The sequence below is a fragment of the Equus caballus genome, chromosome 1 (assembly GCF_041296265.1).
Source record: "Equus caballus isolate H_3958 breed thoroughbred chromosome 1, TB-T2T, whole genome shotgun sequence".
Taxonomy (NCBI): Eukaryota; Metazoa; Chordata; class Mammalia; order Perissodactyla; family Equidae; genus Equus; species Equus caballus.
In genome coordinates, this window is record NC_091684.1 from 82,207,137 (window position 1) to 82,224,566 (window position 17,430).

Sequence of the window (17,430 nt, forward strand, 5' to 3'; positions counted from 1 at the left end):
AGCATCACTACTCTGGGGCTTTGGGGCCATTGTTAAGTAAAGTAAGGGTTACTTGAACACAAGCACTGCAATACCTCAACAGTCCATCTGGGAGAAGGCGGCTACCAAGTGACTACTGGGCAGGTAGCGGGTAGCTATGCAGTGTGGATATCCTGGACAAAGAGATGATTCATGTCCTGGGCAAGGTGGAGCAGCATGGTGAAAGATTTCATCATGCTACTCAAAATGGCATGCAATTTAAAACTTATGAACTGTTTATTTCTGGAATTTTCCATTTAATATTTTCAGACCATGGTTGACTGCAGCTAAGTGAAACCATGGAAAGCAAAACCGTGGATAATGGGGGCTACTGTATAAACTATGGTGCTTTTCTTCACGAGCAGAATATGTGTACGGGAAAAAAGTAGGCACATTAATGATAATCATTTTTGAAACATGAAAGAGTGAAAAATATAAGAAAGTTTGTTAAATAGCACAGTAGGTACCAGATCACTCCTAGAGATGCTCCTCAACCAAGCTATGCATCAGAATTATCTGTGGTGTTCTTTGAGAATTAAGGTTCCTAGGCACCACCAACCCCCAGACCTGCTAAAAGGAGAATTTTACTCCTTTTTTATCTGTTGATCTTTGTGCATCCAAAGATTTGTTGCACTTATTGTAAAGTATTTCTCTGCATACTGATGTGAGTATCACTAAGGTAGGTGAGATGAGTCATCTTTTATGCTCTGATTGCTTTGTTCCCTTTACCAACGTATCTACTTGTTTAATTGGTACATTAAACTCTTAAATTACCGAGTAGCACTTTTTTTAAAAGCAGTTTCTCATTTGTCTCCATAAAGCCATTTCTAGAAAGTCACCTCAAGATTGGCACTTAGAATCATAAAATGTTTGAAATGGAGGAGGCCAGCCAGTCCCCTCTCTGCCGTGCTGCTGGCATTTTGCAGAGCAGAGCTCTAATCCTGAGCGAGCTGAGGAGAAGCGCCATGTGCTTTGTTGCAGAGAGCCACAGAGTCAGAAGGAAACCCCATGTTTTCCAACTCCATGCTGTTCCTTCTCCATGGCTAAACAGGTCATCACACCAGAAGTTATTTGAATAAAATGTCAGACTGGATTTTAAGGAAAAAATAGTTGGTTCTTAACAACGCCACCAGCAAGACCATCTTTTTATTATTTTATTGAGGTCATATTGGCTTATTGTATAATTTCAGGTGTACATTATTATATATCAGTTTCTGTGTAGACTGCATCATGTTCACCATGTTCATAGTCTAGTTTTTATCCTCACCATATAAATGTGCCACTGTACTTCTTTTGCCCTACCCCCAACCACCTTCCTCTCTGCTAACCACTATTCTATTCTCCTTATCCATGTATTTATCTTCCACATATGAGTGAAATCATACAGTGTGTATCTTTCTCTGTCTGGCTTATTCTCACTTAGCATAATACCTTCAAGGTCCATCCATGTTGTTGCAAATGGCACGATCTTGTCCTTTTTTATGGCTGAGTAGTATTCCATTGTGTATATATATGCCACATCCTCTTTATCCAATCATCAGTCAATGGGCGCTTGAGTTGCTTCCACGTCTTGACTATTGTGAATAATGCTGCAATGAGCACAGGGGTGCATAAGTCTCTTTGAATTATTAATTTCAAGTTCTTTGGATAAATACCCAGTAGAGGGATAGCTGGGTCATATGGTATTTCTATTTTTAATTTAATTTTTTGAGAAATCTCCATACTGTTTTCCATAGTGGCTGTACCAGTTTGCATTCCCACCAGCAGTGTATGAGGGTTCCCTTTTCTCTACATCCTCTCCAACAGTTGTTATTTTTTTGTCTGGTTAATTATATTCTGACAGGTATAAGGTAGCAAGACCATCTTTTTGGTCTTGGCAAATACAGTCCTCACATATATAGGAAGAGACCATGAGCTCTTATAAAAATCAGTTTGTTTAGAGGACAGTAGCCTGCCTCAAGGTACTGAGAGCCTGCTGTCTCTGTGCCTTAAAAAGTAATTGAGGACTTCAAGGGAGATTAGCATGAGTAAGACCCTGTGCTCTCTATATTTTCCTTCCTTCTCCTCTATCTGGTACCTGATGAAGATTATTTATGATGAAGTTGGAAATTGCTAGTATAGTGAAAAATTGAGATTCTGGCATATGTTAATAACTTTTTGAATTTAAAGAAAACCCTTCATTCCATCAACACTTGCTGAGTGTTTCCTGTGTACCAGACATTGTCCTTGAGTTTGCTGAAAGGCAGGAATCCCAATTTAACCCTTCCCTCCCTCTGTGACCTTGTGTAAGTCACTTCCCCATTATGAACCTTGGTTTTCTCATCTGTAAGATTAGAGTGTTAAGTTTGATGATCTCAAGGTTTTTACTTGTATAATTTCATTAAGTTGAATGTGAATTTATTTATCATTTCATTCTGTATCAGTTGTGCTAGTTGGTGGGGATTTAAAGATTAGTTGAGCATGGCCCCTATCCTTTGGAATCTTATAGCCAATTTGGGAGATAGATTTAATAACTATAGTAGAGGTATGTGGAAAATGCTATAAGATCTTGAAGGAGGAGGCATTTAACTTAGCCTTCTGCTTCAGAAAGGAGGTTATTGGTTGTCCTGAAACAAAGGATTCCCAAAATGGATGGGAGAAATATAAGTCAGGGCAGAAGAAATGTGTAAAGGGATATTCTGGACTAGAGCATGACCTTTGGATCACTGCAGGTAATCCTGGCTGACTACAGTTCCTGCCTGCCTCCTGCCTTCTGCATTACTGTTTCCTGAGTAAATTGTTGGAGCTAGCAGGGATGGGCTCTGGAGAGGAAGTGGAAAGCCACACGTGTATGTAGATTTGAGGAGTTTGACATTCGTTGGATGGGAACAGGAACCTACGGGTCCTGTGACCTTCCACTTTGGTCGGGCTTCAGGATGCTGAGTCCTCTTTCCCACAGTAAGCCTGAGTTCTACTTTGGGGTGACTCGTTAGCCCCACTGACACCAGGGGAGACTATTCACTATTCAGGTGCTTTCATTCCCAACTTTGTCTTGCTTTCGCAGAACCACTCCTTTCTTGCTGTTTTTCCTTTCCCTTGTCACACTGATTCCTTTCTTGTGGTCCACTGTCATGCCATTTCTCATCTTGGAATTTTCAGACTACCACAAAGTTGGTAGTCCATCCACGTATTCTTTCTGTTCTCAGCATGGAATTCTCCCCACCACTTAACCTGTGGGATCTTAATAAATGAATAACTCTGACTGTCCAATCTACTGATTGCAAGATGACAAAACTTGTATTTTGAAGACTTGATAAGGAATTGTTGTGATCTAGGTAAGAAATGAGGACCTCACCTAGGATAGGACAGTGGCAGTGGGAATAAAGAAGAGGTAACACATTGGAGGAAGATTTAGGAGAGAGAATTGACAGGATCTGAAGTGGTTTGAATACTGTTGAGGTAAGGAAGGAGTCTTAGACAATCCAGATGAGTGGGTGGAAGACAGATTAAAAATAAAAGGGAAAAAAGATAATTGATGGACTTAACTCTCAGAAGGGAGGAAAGGATTCCATGTAGAATGCATAGGGGTGGTGACCCTTGGACAGAAAGTAGTCTTTTTTCCCTGAGGTGGAGAAGAAAAAGTCTGGGTGAGAGAAGTGGCTCATCCAACCACTTGGCATTCACAGGCCCTGTTGTACTAACAAGTATATTTATGGCGGTCTAAGGCAGCGCCCTCCACTTTAACTCCTTCGTCCCACCTTGCAGGGACCTGCAGGCTTCTCTAGCCCAATCTCATCCCTCTTCCTCAGACACAGTAGAGACCTGTGACCTTGAGAGGAGAGCTTGGGAGGAAACACTTTCTCTCATTGCTGCCTTCTCCACTGGTGGCGAATAGGGTAGTTGTGTTACTCCTGGGGGCAGCCTGGTTGTGCTCTTTCCTGAGGAGGGAGTGTGTGGGATCCCTTCAGCCTCCAGCCCAAGGTGCCTGCGCTTCTGAAGGTTGCTGGGCACTCCCCTGGCCAGAGGTGAGCTGCTCTTTTGGGCTTCACCTGGCTCTCAGTCGTTTTGTGTATATTCTATCCTCTGCTTTTCAGAGTGTGGCCTGTAGACTGCTGCCAGCCCACGAACAGCTTGTTGCCAGTCTGCAAAGACACAAGGAAATTGAGAGTAAGTGTTTAAAACTTTTATGTCCATTAAATCTAATGATTTTAAAAAATTGGTGTTGATATTTTATATGTCTGGGTTTTTATTTTGTAGTAATTATTATGTTTTACAAAAGTATCAGTCTGTGACATATTAGAAATTTTTTAAAAGAAATTGGTTCTTCACCAGAGGCAATTTGAGAAGTGTTCTTCCATTGACAGAACCCTGGAGGGAACCAGACTCACTGTGAAGTTAACTAGATAAATATTTGGACTCCTTTTATTTGCCAGTCCCTGCTTGAGGCCTTGGGGATGCAGCCATAAACACACCAGACAGCCTCTCTGTTCTTAGGGAAACTGTGTCTTCATGGGGAGAGACAGACTGTAAATAAGAAAGCAAATGAGTAAATTAGAAAATGACATAAGGCATAAGTAGTACAAAGAAATTAAAACAGAGAAGTGATAGTTACTGGGTGCTACTCTGGGTTAGATGGTCAAGGAGATGCTTCTCTGAGGAGGTGGCGTTTCAGCTAAGATCTGAATGATAAGGAACCAGGCATGTGAAGATCAGAAAAAGAACATTGTGGGCAGAGGGACAGCCAGTGCAAAGGCCCTAAGTTGAGATGCATTTGACGTGGTCAAGCACCTGCAAGGTCACTGGGGCCAAGTGTGACACATAAGGGAGGAGTGACTAGGGCTGAGTTTGGAAAATTGACAGGACCCCAGTCTGTAAAGCCTTGTAGACCAAGATGAAGACTCTGGATTTTACTCGATGTCCATTGAAAAGTCTTTGGAGGGTATCACACTTGATGTAGTGTGTGTTTTAAAAGATCTCTCTGGTTGCTATGTGGAGAATTCATTGTGTTGGGGAGCAGGAGTGGTAGCAGACAAATTAGGAGGTTGGTGCAAGTAAGAGTTAATGATGGCTGGAACTCGTGACAATAATAGTGCAAGATGGAGAGAAGTGGGTAGATTCAGATGTGTTTTAGAGGTAGAGTTGATAGCACTTGGTGTTAGACAAAATGCGAGGAAGAGAGAAGAGAATCAAAATTACTTTGAGGATTTTGGCTTGAGGAATTGGGTGCGTCATGTGGCCATTTACTAAAATGAGGACGACTAGGCAAGAGCAGATGTTGACGGAGATTGTTGGGAGCAAGAGTTCTGTTGGGGCCTGTTAAGTTTTAAGTGCCTTTTAGACATGCAAGTGTAGATGTTAGGTGGAAAGTTGGAGCCTGGAGTTGATGGGAAAGGTTAGGGCTGGCGGTAAGTATTTGGCAGTCAGTGATATTTTAAGCCAAAGGGGCTAGATGGGAGTACCTGAGAAGAGTATTTTATGGCTATGTGTCTATATGCTATTTTGTTTTTTCCAGGAATGTTCAACTACTTAGTTTAGAGGAAGAAAGGATATATGATTGATACGACTAGGGAAAAACTTGAGGTCAGAAGTCTGCTTTGGCTGAGAGGAGAAAAAGGAAAGGTTAAAGGATGGTGATCTTGACAAGGCAGGTGTGATGGAAGAGGAAGAGCAGAAAGAACAGGAAGATTTCTGTGTGTGTGTATGTGTATTTTTTGTGAGGAAGATTGGCCCTAAGCTAACATCTGTTGCCAATCTTCCTCTTTTTGCTTGAGGAAGATTGTTGCTGAGCTAACATCTGTGCCAATTGTCCTCTATTTTATGTGGGATGCTGCCACAGCATGGCCTGATGAGCAGCACTAGGTCCACACTAGGGATCCGAACCCGCAAACCCCAGGCCGCTGAAGTGGAGCATGTGAATTTAACAACTATGCCACTGGGCCAGCCCCAGGAAGATGTTTTTAAGGTGTAGGATATTAAGAGGTTAATCCTTCAAAGGCAGAGTGATCCAAATCGTGAAATGGGCCTGATTATGGTTATTGAGTTTGATGAAATGAGGCAGAGATCATCAACCCTAAGGAGATTAAGAAATGTGAGGTTAGAGAGTTGGGTAACTTGTTCTCAGGAGTGTTGAGGTTGTCAGGATAATAGTGGGAATGAAGGGAAAGGACAACTCAGCAATGACCATGAGATGGCAGTGGAAAGGAAAGATTCGGTAGCTGGATAGCTTGAGCTTGGGTGAGTTGTGAGCAAGAGGGGAAGGAATTGGATGGAAGTAGCAAAGTAGATGAGAAAAGAAAAATTTTCTGACAAAACTTGACTTAGATCCCTCAGATCCCTGAACTGCACACTTTTGTACCCTTCTCATCTTTTCCAGTGCTACCAACCTCTCCCTCCTTCCAGAGCATTTGTGCAGGTGGTTGTTGGTTGAGCAGGAATGCGCTTAATGTTTTAGGAACCAGAAACGGTCGAGTAACTGAGGTGTGGTGGGATTGCTGGGACCCCACTCAGAGGAAGCTCGCAGAGCTGTGGTGCTGGAGAACTCGAGCCACTTGGTCTCGTGGGCCAGAACATGAGCCTGGACACCTGCCCTTGGGAGTTTTTTTTCTTCCATTTTAAATAGTAATGGAGCTCCAGGAGTTGTGGTTCAGAAATCAGAGTTCCCTAGTTTCTCTTTGGCACAAAAGGATGTTTCTGATTGTTCTAAGCACTAAAGAACTTTGATTGGTAAGAATTGGAGAATGGTAGCTTTACTGAGTCGTCTCAGAAACCATACCTTTTCCATCCCTGATAAGCCAGGGTTTGGGACTGATTTAGCTTTCTGCACAGTCACCCACTCTCTGTGTTTCCCAGATGTGACCTCTCAGTTGGAGCAAGTTGAAACTGAAGATCATTAAATAATGGAGAATGAACTTGATGAAAAAGAATCAGTTAAGCATCGTGGCAAGCTGTGAGCCCCGGCTAACGCGTGAAAGAGGAGTCCCTTTTTAATTGTTCCTGGAGTTCTCTTTGAAGTTCTCTGGTCTCTGGAGACAGCTGAGGCCTCAGTTTCCACGAACTGACCAACATTTATCTACTCGTTTCCTCCCCATTCTGCCTTTTCAGAAGCTTGTGGTCTTCCCCATTCACACTGACCTTCTTATCTGTACTCCATCTTTCCCTCATTTTCCCCACATTGGTCTTGCACCATCTTTGCTTAGACTTCATTAAACCTCCCCTGTCCTGCAACACCTCCTCCCCACTGCTGCTTTTCTTCCACCTTCAGGGATGCATCCGTCTCCCCTTCTGAAGATACGACGGTACTTTGGAGAGACAAAACCTCATTCCCTAGCGATACATAGGGGTATAATTGATATGGTTTTTCTCAAAAACATTTTGACCGCTTGAGTCAAAGAGCCTTAAACATTTTTGATGTAATAATTCATTTTTAGGTATCTAGACTTAAGTCCAACTGAAAATTGTGTACAAAGATGAGTCATTATAGAATCATTTAAAATAGTGAAAAGTTACTCACCAAATGTATCAGAAGGGATTGGTTATACAATTTATTGTGGATCATACAAGAGAAGAATTTGTGGCCATTAAAAATATGCTGATAGGGGCCAGCCCAGTGGCATAGTGGTTAAGTTCACATGCTCCGCTTCAGCGGCCTGGAGTTCACAGTTCGCATCCCAGGCACGGACCTAGCACCACTCATCAAGCCATGCTGTGGCAGCATCCCACATAAAATAGAGGAAGGTTGGCACAGATGTTAGCTCAAGGCCAATCTCCCTCACAAAAAAAAGTAGATGCTGATAAAGAATTTTTAATTAGATGGGAAGATGCATGTCTCCCTCCCAGGTTGAACCATGTGAAACTGCCATTTTGTAGTAAAATCAGACATTCTATAAAAACGACCAAAGAGAAGGATCTTGCGATCATGGCTTTCAGGGCTTTTTCCTGCCCCAATCCACATGGTTCTCTTCCCTTAGAAACTGTGGCTCTTGAACCGTTGTTTTCAGCCAAACCTGGGGAGTGAGGGGATCAACCCAGAAGGAAGTGGTACCTGGAGGTGGGGAGAGTCCTGCGTTTCCATTTTCTTTATATAAACCTAGTGCCGGTGCTCTATCTTTGGACCAAAATTGCTCACTTGGAAGTCACTAATAAACTTTTGTGCCTTTCAGAGCGTTTCCTTTTTTAATGTCTTTCAGAGCATTTACTATTGTTAATGTTTTGCATGGTTTTGATAGTGTTTACCTTGATCTTAAAATTTTTTGACTTGTATGAAATCATAGTTTTCCTATTTCCTCCAGCCTCTCTTTTATTCCTTTTCTCTGCGTATTTCTCAGTCTTTCCTCTAACTTTGGAAATCTCAAAAGGCCCTGCTCTTTGATCACTGTATGTCAGTTTCTCACTCTTTTTCTTACTACCACCACTGCCCTCTAAGAACCAATTCTCACCACCTTGGAGGCAATAGTGCCCTGCTGAGAATGCACGCTAGATATGTATACTTGTCTGCCTCCATCCAAGAGCTATCGTACATTTAAATAGCCTTGACTATCCTTTCTATTTCAATAACCCTAATGGCTTTATTTCCTCTCCTCATATTAAACTCTGTTCCTGTGTATTTTCTTGGCTATGGGATACCTACACTTGACTATCCAGTGTCACTTCAAATTCAGTGTATTGAGAATTTTCAAAATTCCTTTCCCTTTTAACTTCTCTTCTCATATTCCCAGTTCTGGGGGAATATTAACATTCCTCTAGTCCCCTAGTTTATTTTATTTATTTATTTATTTATTTATTTATTTATTTATTTAGTGAGGAAGATTGGCCCTGAGCTAACGTCTGTTGCCAATCTTCCTCTATTTGCTTGAGGAAGGTTGGCCCTGAGCTGTAATCTCTGCCAGTCTTCCTATATTTTGTCCATGGGACGCCGCCACAGCATGGCGTGATGAGCAGTCTATAGGTCCACACCCAGTATCTGAACCTACAAACCCCAGGCTGCTGAAGCGGAGTGCGAGAGCTTAACCACTATGCCACCAGGCCCACCCCTCCAGTCTCCTAGTTTAGAAATAGGCCGTTAAGTTTCTCCCTCCCCATCCTCAGTATGTGTAGTTCTCTCACCAATAATTCTTTTTTGACTTTAAGTTCTTTTAAATTTAGTAACACTCTTAAGTCCCCCAGATATCACCCTGAAATGGGTCCATTTAATGCTTGAATTATGGTAACAATCAGCTAGATTATTGACATCATTCTTCAGGCTCAAGTTGGATCTTGCAAGTAGACTTGTCTCCCTGACCTCCCATTTACCACGTCACTCTGGGTAAAAGCCTGGCATGACCTTCAGTTGCAGGTGTAGAGCCTCTCAACTCCCACCTGGCTCTCAAGGCCCTTGGTGCTTGCTCTCCCCTGTGGAGCATTGTTCTCTGCTATCCTGAGTTTACTTTCCTTCCAGCTAAGCCTGTTCTCTGGAAGTCCTCCATGCTCACTTGCTCTGGTACCTTTGATTACCGTGCTCTGGTTCCTGGTGAATTTTGTCGTTTAAGGTTTTATTCAGAGTCCATTACCTGTGTGAAAACTTTGACCATCTCTTCCACTTGACTGCTTTCTCTCAGAACTTTCAATTTATATCTCACAGTCCTAGACCTGATTACATATTCTTTTGTATGCTTTTTTTTTTTTTAACTATTGAATCTGCAAGTCTGATTTATTTTCCTTGTTTCCAGCCAGGTTTGTGGAGGGAAAGCAATGTATCTAATACTTCCAGTGCTGTGTGCACATAGTCAAGATTTAAAAATTGACTGCTGTGGAGTTTAACAGAGAAGAAATAATTTTTTACAGTCTTGCGGAAGAGACAGTAAGTACACATGATATATTACTATAAATTGATAAGTCCTATGAAGGATGAAACAGTGTGCTCTGAGAGAATGAAGGCATGGGATGGGACGAGGCTGACGTATGTGTTGTTGAAAGTTTCAGGGAAGGCCTCTGAAGTGACATGTAAACTGCGATCTAAAGGATCAGCAGGCATTAAACAGGTGACTGGTTAAGGGAGGAATATTCCAGGCAGATAGAACAGTGCAAGAGAAGACCTGAAGACCTGGAGGAAGGAGTGTGGCTAGAAGACAGGGAGCAGCTGGGATGAAGGGGTGGGCAGGGCCTGTGCACTTGTGACCTTGGAGGCCCTGGTAAGACGTGTATACGGTGCTAAGTTCTGTGCGAAGCCAGTGGAGCAACGGAGCGGTACGATCTGATCTACCCAGTGTCACTGGGACTGCTCTTTGCAGAGGGCTGAAAGTGGAGTAGGATCTGTGCTTCCACTTTCGATCTCTGCTCTAGGTTTTCCTTTTTAATTGATACAAAATTGAACATAGTTGTCTGACTTTTTTTAAAGCAACATATAAAAATCTCAAAACTTCAGACACATTGGTATAATATGAAATGACGTCATTAATAATAGTTTGTTTATCCTATTTTTTCTGTGTATTCTATATATGCATATTACAAATATATGTGTTAAAATTTATGAGATTATTCTGAATGTGTTTTTCAACTGACTATTTCATGCAGTATGTCTTAGAGATCTTTGTCATGTCGTATTAACTCCCGCTAAAAGGACCTCTTTTCTCATTATGTCAGCATTTTCTTCTAATATTACACACTCATTTTTCATAATATTTTAAGTATTTTTTTAAGATTTTTTTATTTTTTTTCCTTTTTCTCCCCAAAGCCCCCCAGTACATAGCTGTATATTCTGCATTGTGGGTCCTTCTAGTTGTGGCATGTGGGACGCTGCCTCAGCGTGGTTTGATGAGCAGTGCCATGTCCGCACCCAGGATTCGAACCGACGAAACACTGGGCCACCTGCAGCAGAGCGCGCAAACTTAGCCACTTGGCCACGGGGCCAGCCCCCTATTTTAAATATTTTTTTTAAATAATATCACAAAGATTCATTACTACTTATAAAACTTACCGTTAATGGAATTCCTGCCCCGCTGACCTGCACAGACCTGTCATTTCTGCAGCCATTCCCGGGTAGCATGCAGCCAGATGGGGAATTAGTGTCCTTGGCCATCTAATAATTTTGGCACACCGCATGATTTAACTGCTCCAAACTGCACTGTTTTTGTTTTATTGTTTTTTCCTTTTTCTATTTGCCGTTACTTTTCAACTTTGTAAACAAAGTAATGCATTCACCTAGATAAAGAAATTGTACTAAAAGGCTTATAAGCAAAACCAGTTTCCCTGCTCTGCTGCTCCTCATGTCCACAGTGTGGCTCCTCAGAGGCACTCAGTTTCAGTCCTTTCAGCTTTCCTTACTGGGTTTGTGTCCATATTTCCAAATAATACACATATGCAGCTACTTGTTTTCTTTTTTTAAAGAATAAATGCATTAGTTAAAAAAAGCATAAAAAGGTAGACAGTGTTACTTGTCAATTATACCTAAATAAAGCTGGAAAAAAATGTACAATGAGGATTTTGGACATGCTGAAGAAAGGTAGAAAATAAATTATCCGTGAGTAGCAAATAAAAGTAAGATTCCCAAATGTACTAAATGTTTTCAAATTATTAAAGTTATATTGCAAAAATAAAAACAAACAAAAAGGTGCACAGTGAGAACTTTCTTTCATGTCCCTAACTCCACTCTACCCAGGTTCTCGTCGTTTGCTGTCACAAATCGTCTGCAGTGAGTAAATCTCATGCAAATATCATTTCACAGCTGTGTCTGGAAATCTGAGGAATGCAGCCCCCTGCTGGAACGCTGAGTGCATACATTGGTGATTTTGATAGATAATTGCCAAAATGTCCTTCTTCGGGGGTGATGCCAGTTTACACTGACAAGCAGGTGTGTCTTCAGGCTTTGGGTTTTTGCCAGCGTAACAGGTGGCAAATGGCACCTCAGTATAATTCTAATCTGAATTTATTATATTATGATATACTGCTATTTTTCAATTTATCAATACTTGATATTTTCTGTTGACTTCTTTATATCATAGATGAGCATTTAGCTCTTTTACGTTACATCCCCTAACATGCTCATCCTTTCAAGAATTTATGTCAGAGTCACGCCAGTGATTAATGCTTACATTGCTTTGACTTCGTAATTCTTGTTCCTGCAGAGTCAAGTAGTATACTATGATTACTGTGCCTTTTTTTCTTTTCCTAAAGTCAATACTTGCTTTTTTAAATATGTTTTATTTGGGGAGATTTTCATTCCATACTATTTTATAAAGTTTTGGTTAATTATTATTGTTTTCTTTTATGTATCAACAATTGATTCAACTTTATTGTCTGTTTGATTGACTCCTTGGCTCACTTGTTTCTTGTATCACGTATCAGCTTTTTCTTAAAGAATTTTTAAAATTTTGCTACAGTACATTCCTGAGTAATTGTTTAAGTAATTGTTTAAATCCTTTCTTGTCTGAAAAGATGTCTATTTATTCCTCCCAGTGAAATGATTGATTGGCTGTGTATAGAATAGAATGCGAATTTCACGATCACTTTTCCTCCAAAATTAGAAGATATTGCTCAGTTATCTTCAGGTATCCAGTATTGCTGATTAGTAGTTCAGTGTCAATATTATTCTCATTTATTTGCACATAACCTAGCGTTTCTGTCTGAGTGGTTTTAGCATTTTCTGGGGTTTTTTTTGCTTGAAGTCCTGAGGTTGTACGTACAATAGACAGATGGAAAGATAAAAGTAAAAGTCCATCTTCTAGGAGATCTGTGAATATTGTGAAGATAGAATGAAGGGAAAGAAATAACAGAAAAAAAGTAATTTTAAAAAATTTTGCTACAGTACCTCTATTAATAATAAATACTATTAATTAAAATATTACTAAATAAAAATTACTAAAGACTTAACCCTTTAGCTTAACCTGTGAGCTGAGTCGCTTAAGCTTTTCAGCCTTGGTTTCCCCTTGTGTCAGATGGGTGTCTTAATAGTTTACATCAAATCATGCCACCAGTGCCTGAGTGCTCCCATGGGCACAGCAGGTCTTAATTGTTACGATTATCATCTTTTTCGATCTTTTTGTTAATTTAGAATAATTCTGATTATTTTTCATAACAACTTGTCCATATTTTATTATTGTGTTGTTTTTCTAGATGTGATATCCTCTCAGATTTCTCTGGACTTTTAATTATGTACCTTTTAAATTCTGTTTCCTCTGTTCACTTGAGTTTGTGCCACTCTTTATTGATGTTTCTCCGGGTTTTTTTGGTCTGCTTATATTTTTTTATTGTCTCATTTTTTTTCGAAAGTCTTATGTTCACACTGTGACACTGGAGTGTTCCTCCTCAGCTGATGCCCGACCCTCTTTGGTGCATGCATGTTCTACCCATAGGGGGCGCTTCTGCTGACTGGACTTGGGATGGATATAACAAGAATCCAGATGGTGGTGGTGTAGACCCCTTTTTTGAGGTTGCCACTTCAGGCCAGTAAGTTATCTGAGGCGTGCCCTGCTTTGATCTCCAGCTCTGGGGTGTCTCCCTTATCAGAAATCCCACTGCAGGGGTTACCTGGAGGCTTTACCCTGGGCACATGTGGAGTCCACCGCTTCTTTTTGTACCTTAATCAACACTGTCGTTGTTGCAGGCCCATCATTACCTTAACTTCTGCTTCTCTCTTCAGCCCAGCTAATACTCTGAGGAGTCTTTCTTTCTTTAGCAGATCATTTATTCTGTTCTTGAGGCTTTGTATGGGGCCACTTCTGTTAGCCACCCAATATTTGATTTTTTGTGGGAAGAAGGTGGTTGGGAGAGTGTTGGTGCTAACAGCAACAACTCATCCTGCCGTTTGAAATGCCTAACGTGAACACAAAGCTGAATTTCCAAGATAAACCTTTCTTACTTTATCATTGTTGATTCTGAGTTTGGAATTTGAATTTCCAGGACTTCCTGAGAAGACTTCTTACTCTTTCAAAGTCTTCTGTACATGATTTGAGGTGTTGCATTTTTTTCTAGTTTCTCTGTCATCATAATCCATCTACTCTTTATCATCTAGGAGTTCCTCAGCATTTTTGTTCTGCTGATGGAAACCTTTCTTTTTTCCCAAGACTATTACAGATTGCTTTTTTGTCATTTCAGTGTAATGTTCACTCTACTTGTTTTGACCAACATATATACTATTAAGCGTAAGCTCTGTATTCCTAGCACGGTTCTGACTCAGGCGTTCCAGACTCATATATCTCACTGCTTACTGAACAGTGCAAGACTCTTCCAGGAGCACCACAAATTAAACCAGACAGATTTTGAGTTGGTCATCTGTCCTCCTTTCCCACTCCAGCCTTTTCCTCTTGCTTTCCCTGTCTTCTTGTGCAGCACCTCCATCCCCCGTCACTCACACAGGGAACTTGGGAATCGTGCTTGATGCCTTCTTTCCCTTCTAGGCTTAGTTAGTCGTCACGTGATGTAGAATGTCTCTCCCATTCTTTCCATAACCACCAGCCTTATCACCCTTCTTCTGATTTGCTACAGCAGTTGTCTCTCTACCTAAAGTCTTGCCTATTTCTGATGCTATTTATAATCATGAAGTCAGTCATTCACTCCCATTTGAAATCCTTCAGTAGCCTGAAATCCCTGAGGGTTTTATCCGTAACTCCTTAATAGTACACACCAAGCCCTTTGTTCTGGCTCCTGCTTCCTCTCCAGGGCACACTCTTTACCCCTGGTACCTGTTTTATATCCTTCATAAGAAGCTGCCTACACTCTTCCTGAATGTGTCATATTTTCTCTCCACATTTCACTTTATTTTTTTCCTTACATTTTCTCCCAGAAATCTTCCCCCAGACCCCAAGGTTTGGGTCAAATGCCCCTCGTCTGTGCTTTCAGGACTGGTTGTGCATGCATCTACCATAGCACTTACGTGGTCTCATCATTATTGCTATACTTTTCTTTCTTCCCAATAGGCTCTCGCTTGTTAAGCAAAAGGATTTTTTTATTTTCTTCCTTGTATCCCTAGCACCTATTAAAGTGGATTACCAATTAAATGCAAATTTAATTAAAATAAAATGAAGTAAAGTGAAATGAAATGTTATTTGTGGCAAGGATGTGGGATTCATAGGCTTCTGCAGGGTTAGGGGAGGAATGCTTTCGTTGGCCATGCTTAAAAGCAGAGAAAAGATTTCTGTCTTGTGTAGTCAGACTTCCTCTCTTTCCAACATTAACCCAAAGGACGTGACTATGAGGATAAGACTGAACTTTTTCCTAGTTACTAAATCTTCAGGCCTTAGGCACTCCAGTTTGAAATCTTGACATCTACCCTTTGTTTGTTCTTATCACTGAATTCTTTTTGTTCCCTAGGAGACCTGAGTGAAAATTCTGTGGAGAATCTTCAAGAGAAAGGACTAAGGGATCTGTTACATGAAGAGCTTTCCTGCTGGCTAATTTTGGGAGAGAGAGCCAATGCAATAACTGGGAGTCACGATTCTATTGGGACTCTTCAAGGGGAAGTATGCAAGAGCCCTGAACTAGATCTTTCCCCATGTCGAAAGTGGGGAGAAGCTTCTTCTCATATTGCCAGAAACAAGAGCCATATGGTGACTCTTCAAAGTAATGGTTTCAAAAACATAGAAAGTGAAGAATAGTTGTCTTTGAAAGTTCCAGGCCACGTGGCCACACTGGTCTCCCCAGCGATGTTCTGTAAGAATAAGGCCCAGGATCCTCAGGAAAGCAAAAGTCTGTTTGTAACTGAAGAAAGCACTGAGAGAAGAGTGACAGAGGGGAATAGTCCTCCGAGGGACCGTTGTTCAGAGAACCTTCAGATTAAGCTTGTGTCTGATGTAACAGAACTGGTCCCACCATTGTTCAGTGGTGAGGCAATCTGCCAGAATGGCCAGTTGAAAGCATCCTTGGATCCCTTCGACTGTAACCACAAAGAGGTTTGTGGTTGGAAATCACAGGTGGCCAGTCGTAGTCATCAGAGAGCTCACACAGAAGAGAAACCCTGTAACTGTTATGACTGTGGGAAAATATTGAGCTCTAGCTCAGATGGCCATCCACGTGAGAAAATCCACACTGCAGAGAAACGCTATAGATGTAGTCGGTGTGGTGAGGACTTCAGTGAGAGCTCGGCGCTGCTGCTTCATCAGAGAGACCACACAGCAGAGAAGCCCTACAAATGTGAGCAGTGCGGGAAGGGCTTCACCAGGAGCTCGAGTCTCCTCATCCATCGGGCAGTCCACACGGATGAGAAACCTTACAAGTGTGACAAGTGTGGGAAGGGCTTCACGAGGAGTTCAAGTCTGCTCATTCATCACGCAGTCCATACAGGCGAGAAACCTTATAAATGTGACAGGTGTGGGAAGGGCTTTAGTCAGAGCTCCAAACTGCACATCCACCAGCGCGTGCACACTGGCGAGAAGCCCTATGAGTGTGGTGAGTGTGGGATGAGCTTCAGTCAGCGCTCTAACCTGCACATCCATCAGCGAGTCCACACGGGAGAGAGGCCCTACAAATGTGGAGAGTGCGGGAAGGGCTTCAGTCAGAGTTCAAACCTTCACATCCACCGGTGCATACACACAGGCGAGAAGCCCTACCAGTGCTATGAGTGTGGGAAGGGCTTCAGCCAGAGCTCTGACCTCCGCATCCATCTCAGGGTCCACACTGGAGAGAAGCCCTATCACTGCGGCAAGTGTGGGAAGGGCTTCAGCCAGAGCTCCAAACTCCTCATCCACCAGAGAGTGCACACTGGAGAGAAGCCTTATGAGTGCAGCAAGTGTGGGAAGGGCTTCAGCCAGAGCTCCAACCTCCACATCCACCAGCGGGTTCACAGGAAAGAGCCCCGCTAAACCAGGTCTCAGTCTCAGTGCTCGTGTTTAAAGACGTAAATATGTTTAACATCACTCTTACCTTTGTATTCTATGAAGGAGAGAGGTAGTAAGAGTTATTCCGATATGTTCCCTCACTGAAAATCACTCGTTCATTTTGAGTATTTAAGTACCAAGCGCTTTGTTGTGCTATCCCATGAGTTCATTGTTCCGGTTCCTGAGATGCGTGGAATGAAACTGTCTGTCCTTTGCGGTTCAGCCAGTGCTATTAGAACTGCATGTCCTACCCAGCGTTTATAACTGCAAGAACTTTACATTTGTCCAAGCGGAACATGTTTCCCTTTGTTCACGATCTCTTGGAAATTGGAACTCTCGTTTCTCTTCAAGTTGTGTGCCTTGTGTTTTTCATCTTTCCTTCCAGCTCTGAGGCGCCCTGTCTAAACTACGGTTGTACAATATGTTAGTTCTAGGCTGAGGGGGTTGTTGGAGGTCCAGTGGACCTGGAAATGTGTTGTGTTTATTGCAAAAATGTACAGCAGTCTGTGGCCGTACAACAAGAAGGTGGAGAAGAGCTGCTTGTGCAGCACACCCCATACGCCACGTTACAGGGTGTTGAACCCCCTCCCCCCGCCTCCACCAACGCAGCTGCTCAGGATCACGAGTAGCTCTTGTCCCTGGGTGCAGC

General features: G+C 42.0%; 1 protein-coding gene across 50 annotated transcripts in view; it reads left to right on the forward strand.

Annotated features, from left to right (window-relative positions):
• Positions 1-17,131, forward strand: part of ZNF239 (zinc finger protein 239) — a 33,898-nt gene extending 16,767 nt beyond the window's left edge. For 5 of the 50 annotated variants that reach the window (XM_023646575.2, XM_014733878.3, XM_023646574.2 and 2 more), the window contains 4 exons: positions 4,092-4,164; positions 9,702-9,832; positions 11,630-11,821; positions 15,280-17,131. In XM_023646575.2, coding sequence (XP_023502343.1) covers positions 15,612-16,766 — 1,155 coding nt within the window. In that variant the 5' untranslated portion in view covers positions 4,092-4,164; positions 9,702-9,832; positions 11,630-11,821; positions 15,280-15,611 and the 3' untranslated portion in view covers positions 16,767-17,131. Of the gene's footprint in view, positions 1-4,091; positions 4,165-6,846; positions 6,944-9,701; positions 9,833-11,629; positions 11,822-13,238; positions 13,417-15,279 lie in introns of those variants that run through there. The other 45 variants (XM_023646550.2, XM_014733872.3, XM_070264167.1 and 42 more) reach the window with 18 other exon arrangements.
• The last annotated feature ends 299 nt before the right edge of the window (positions 17,132-17,430 follow it).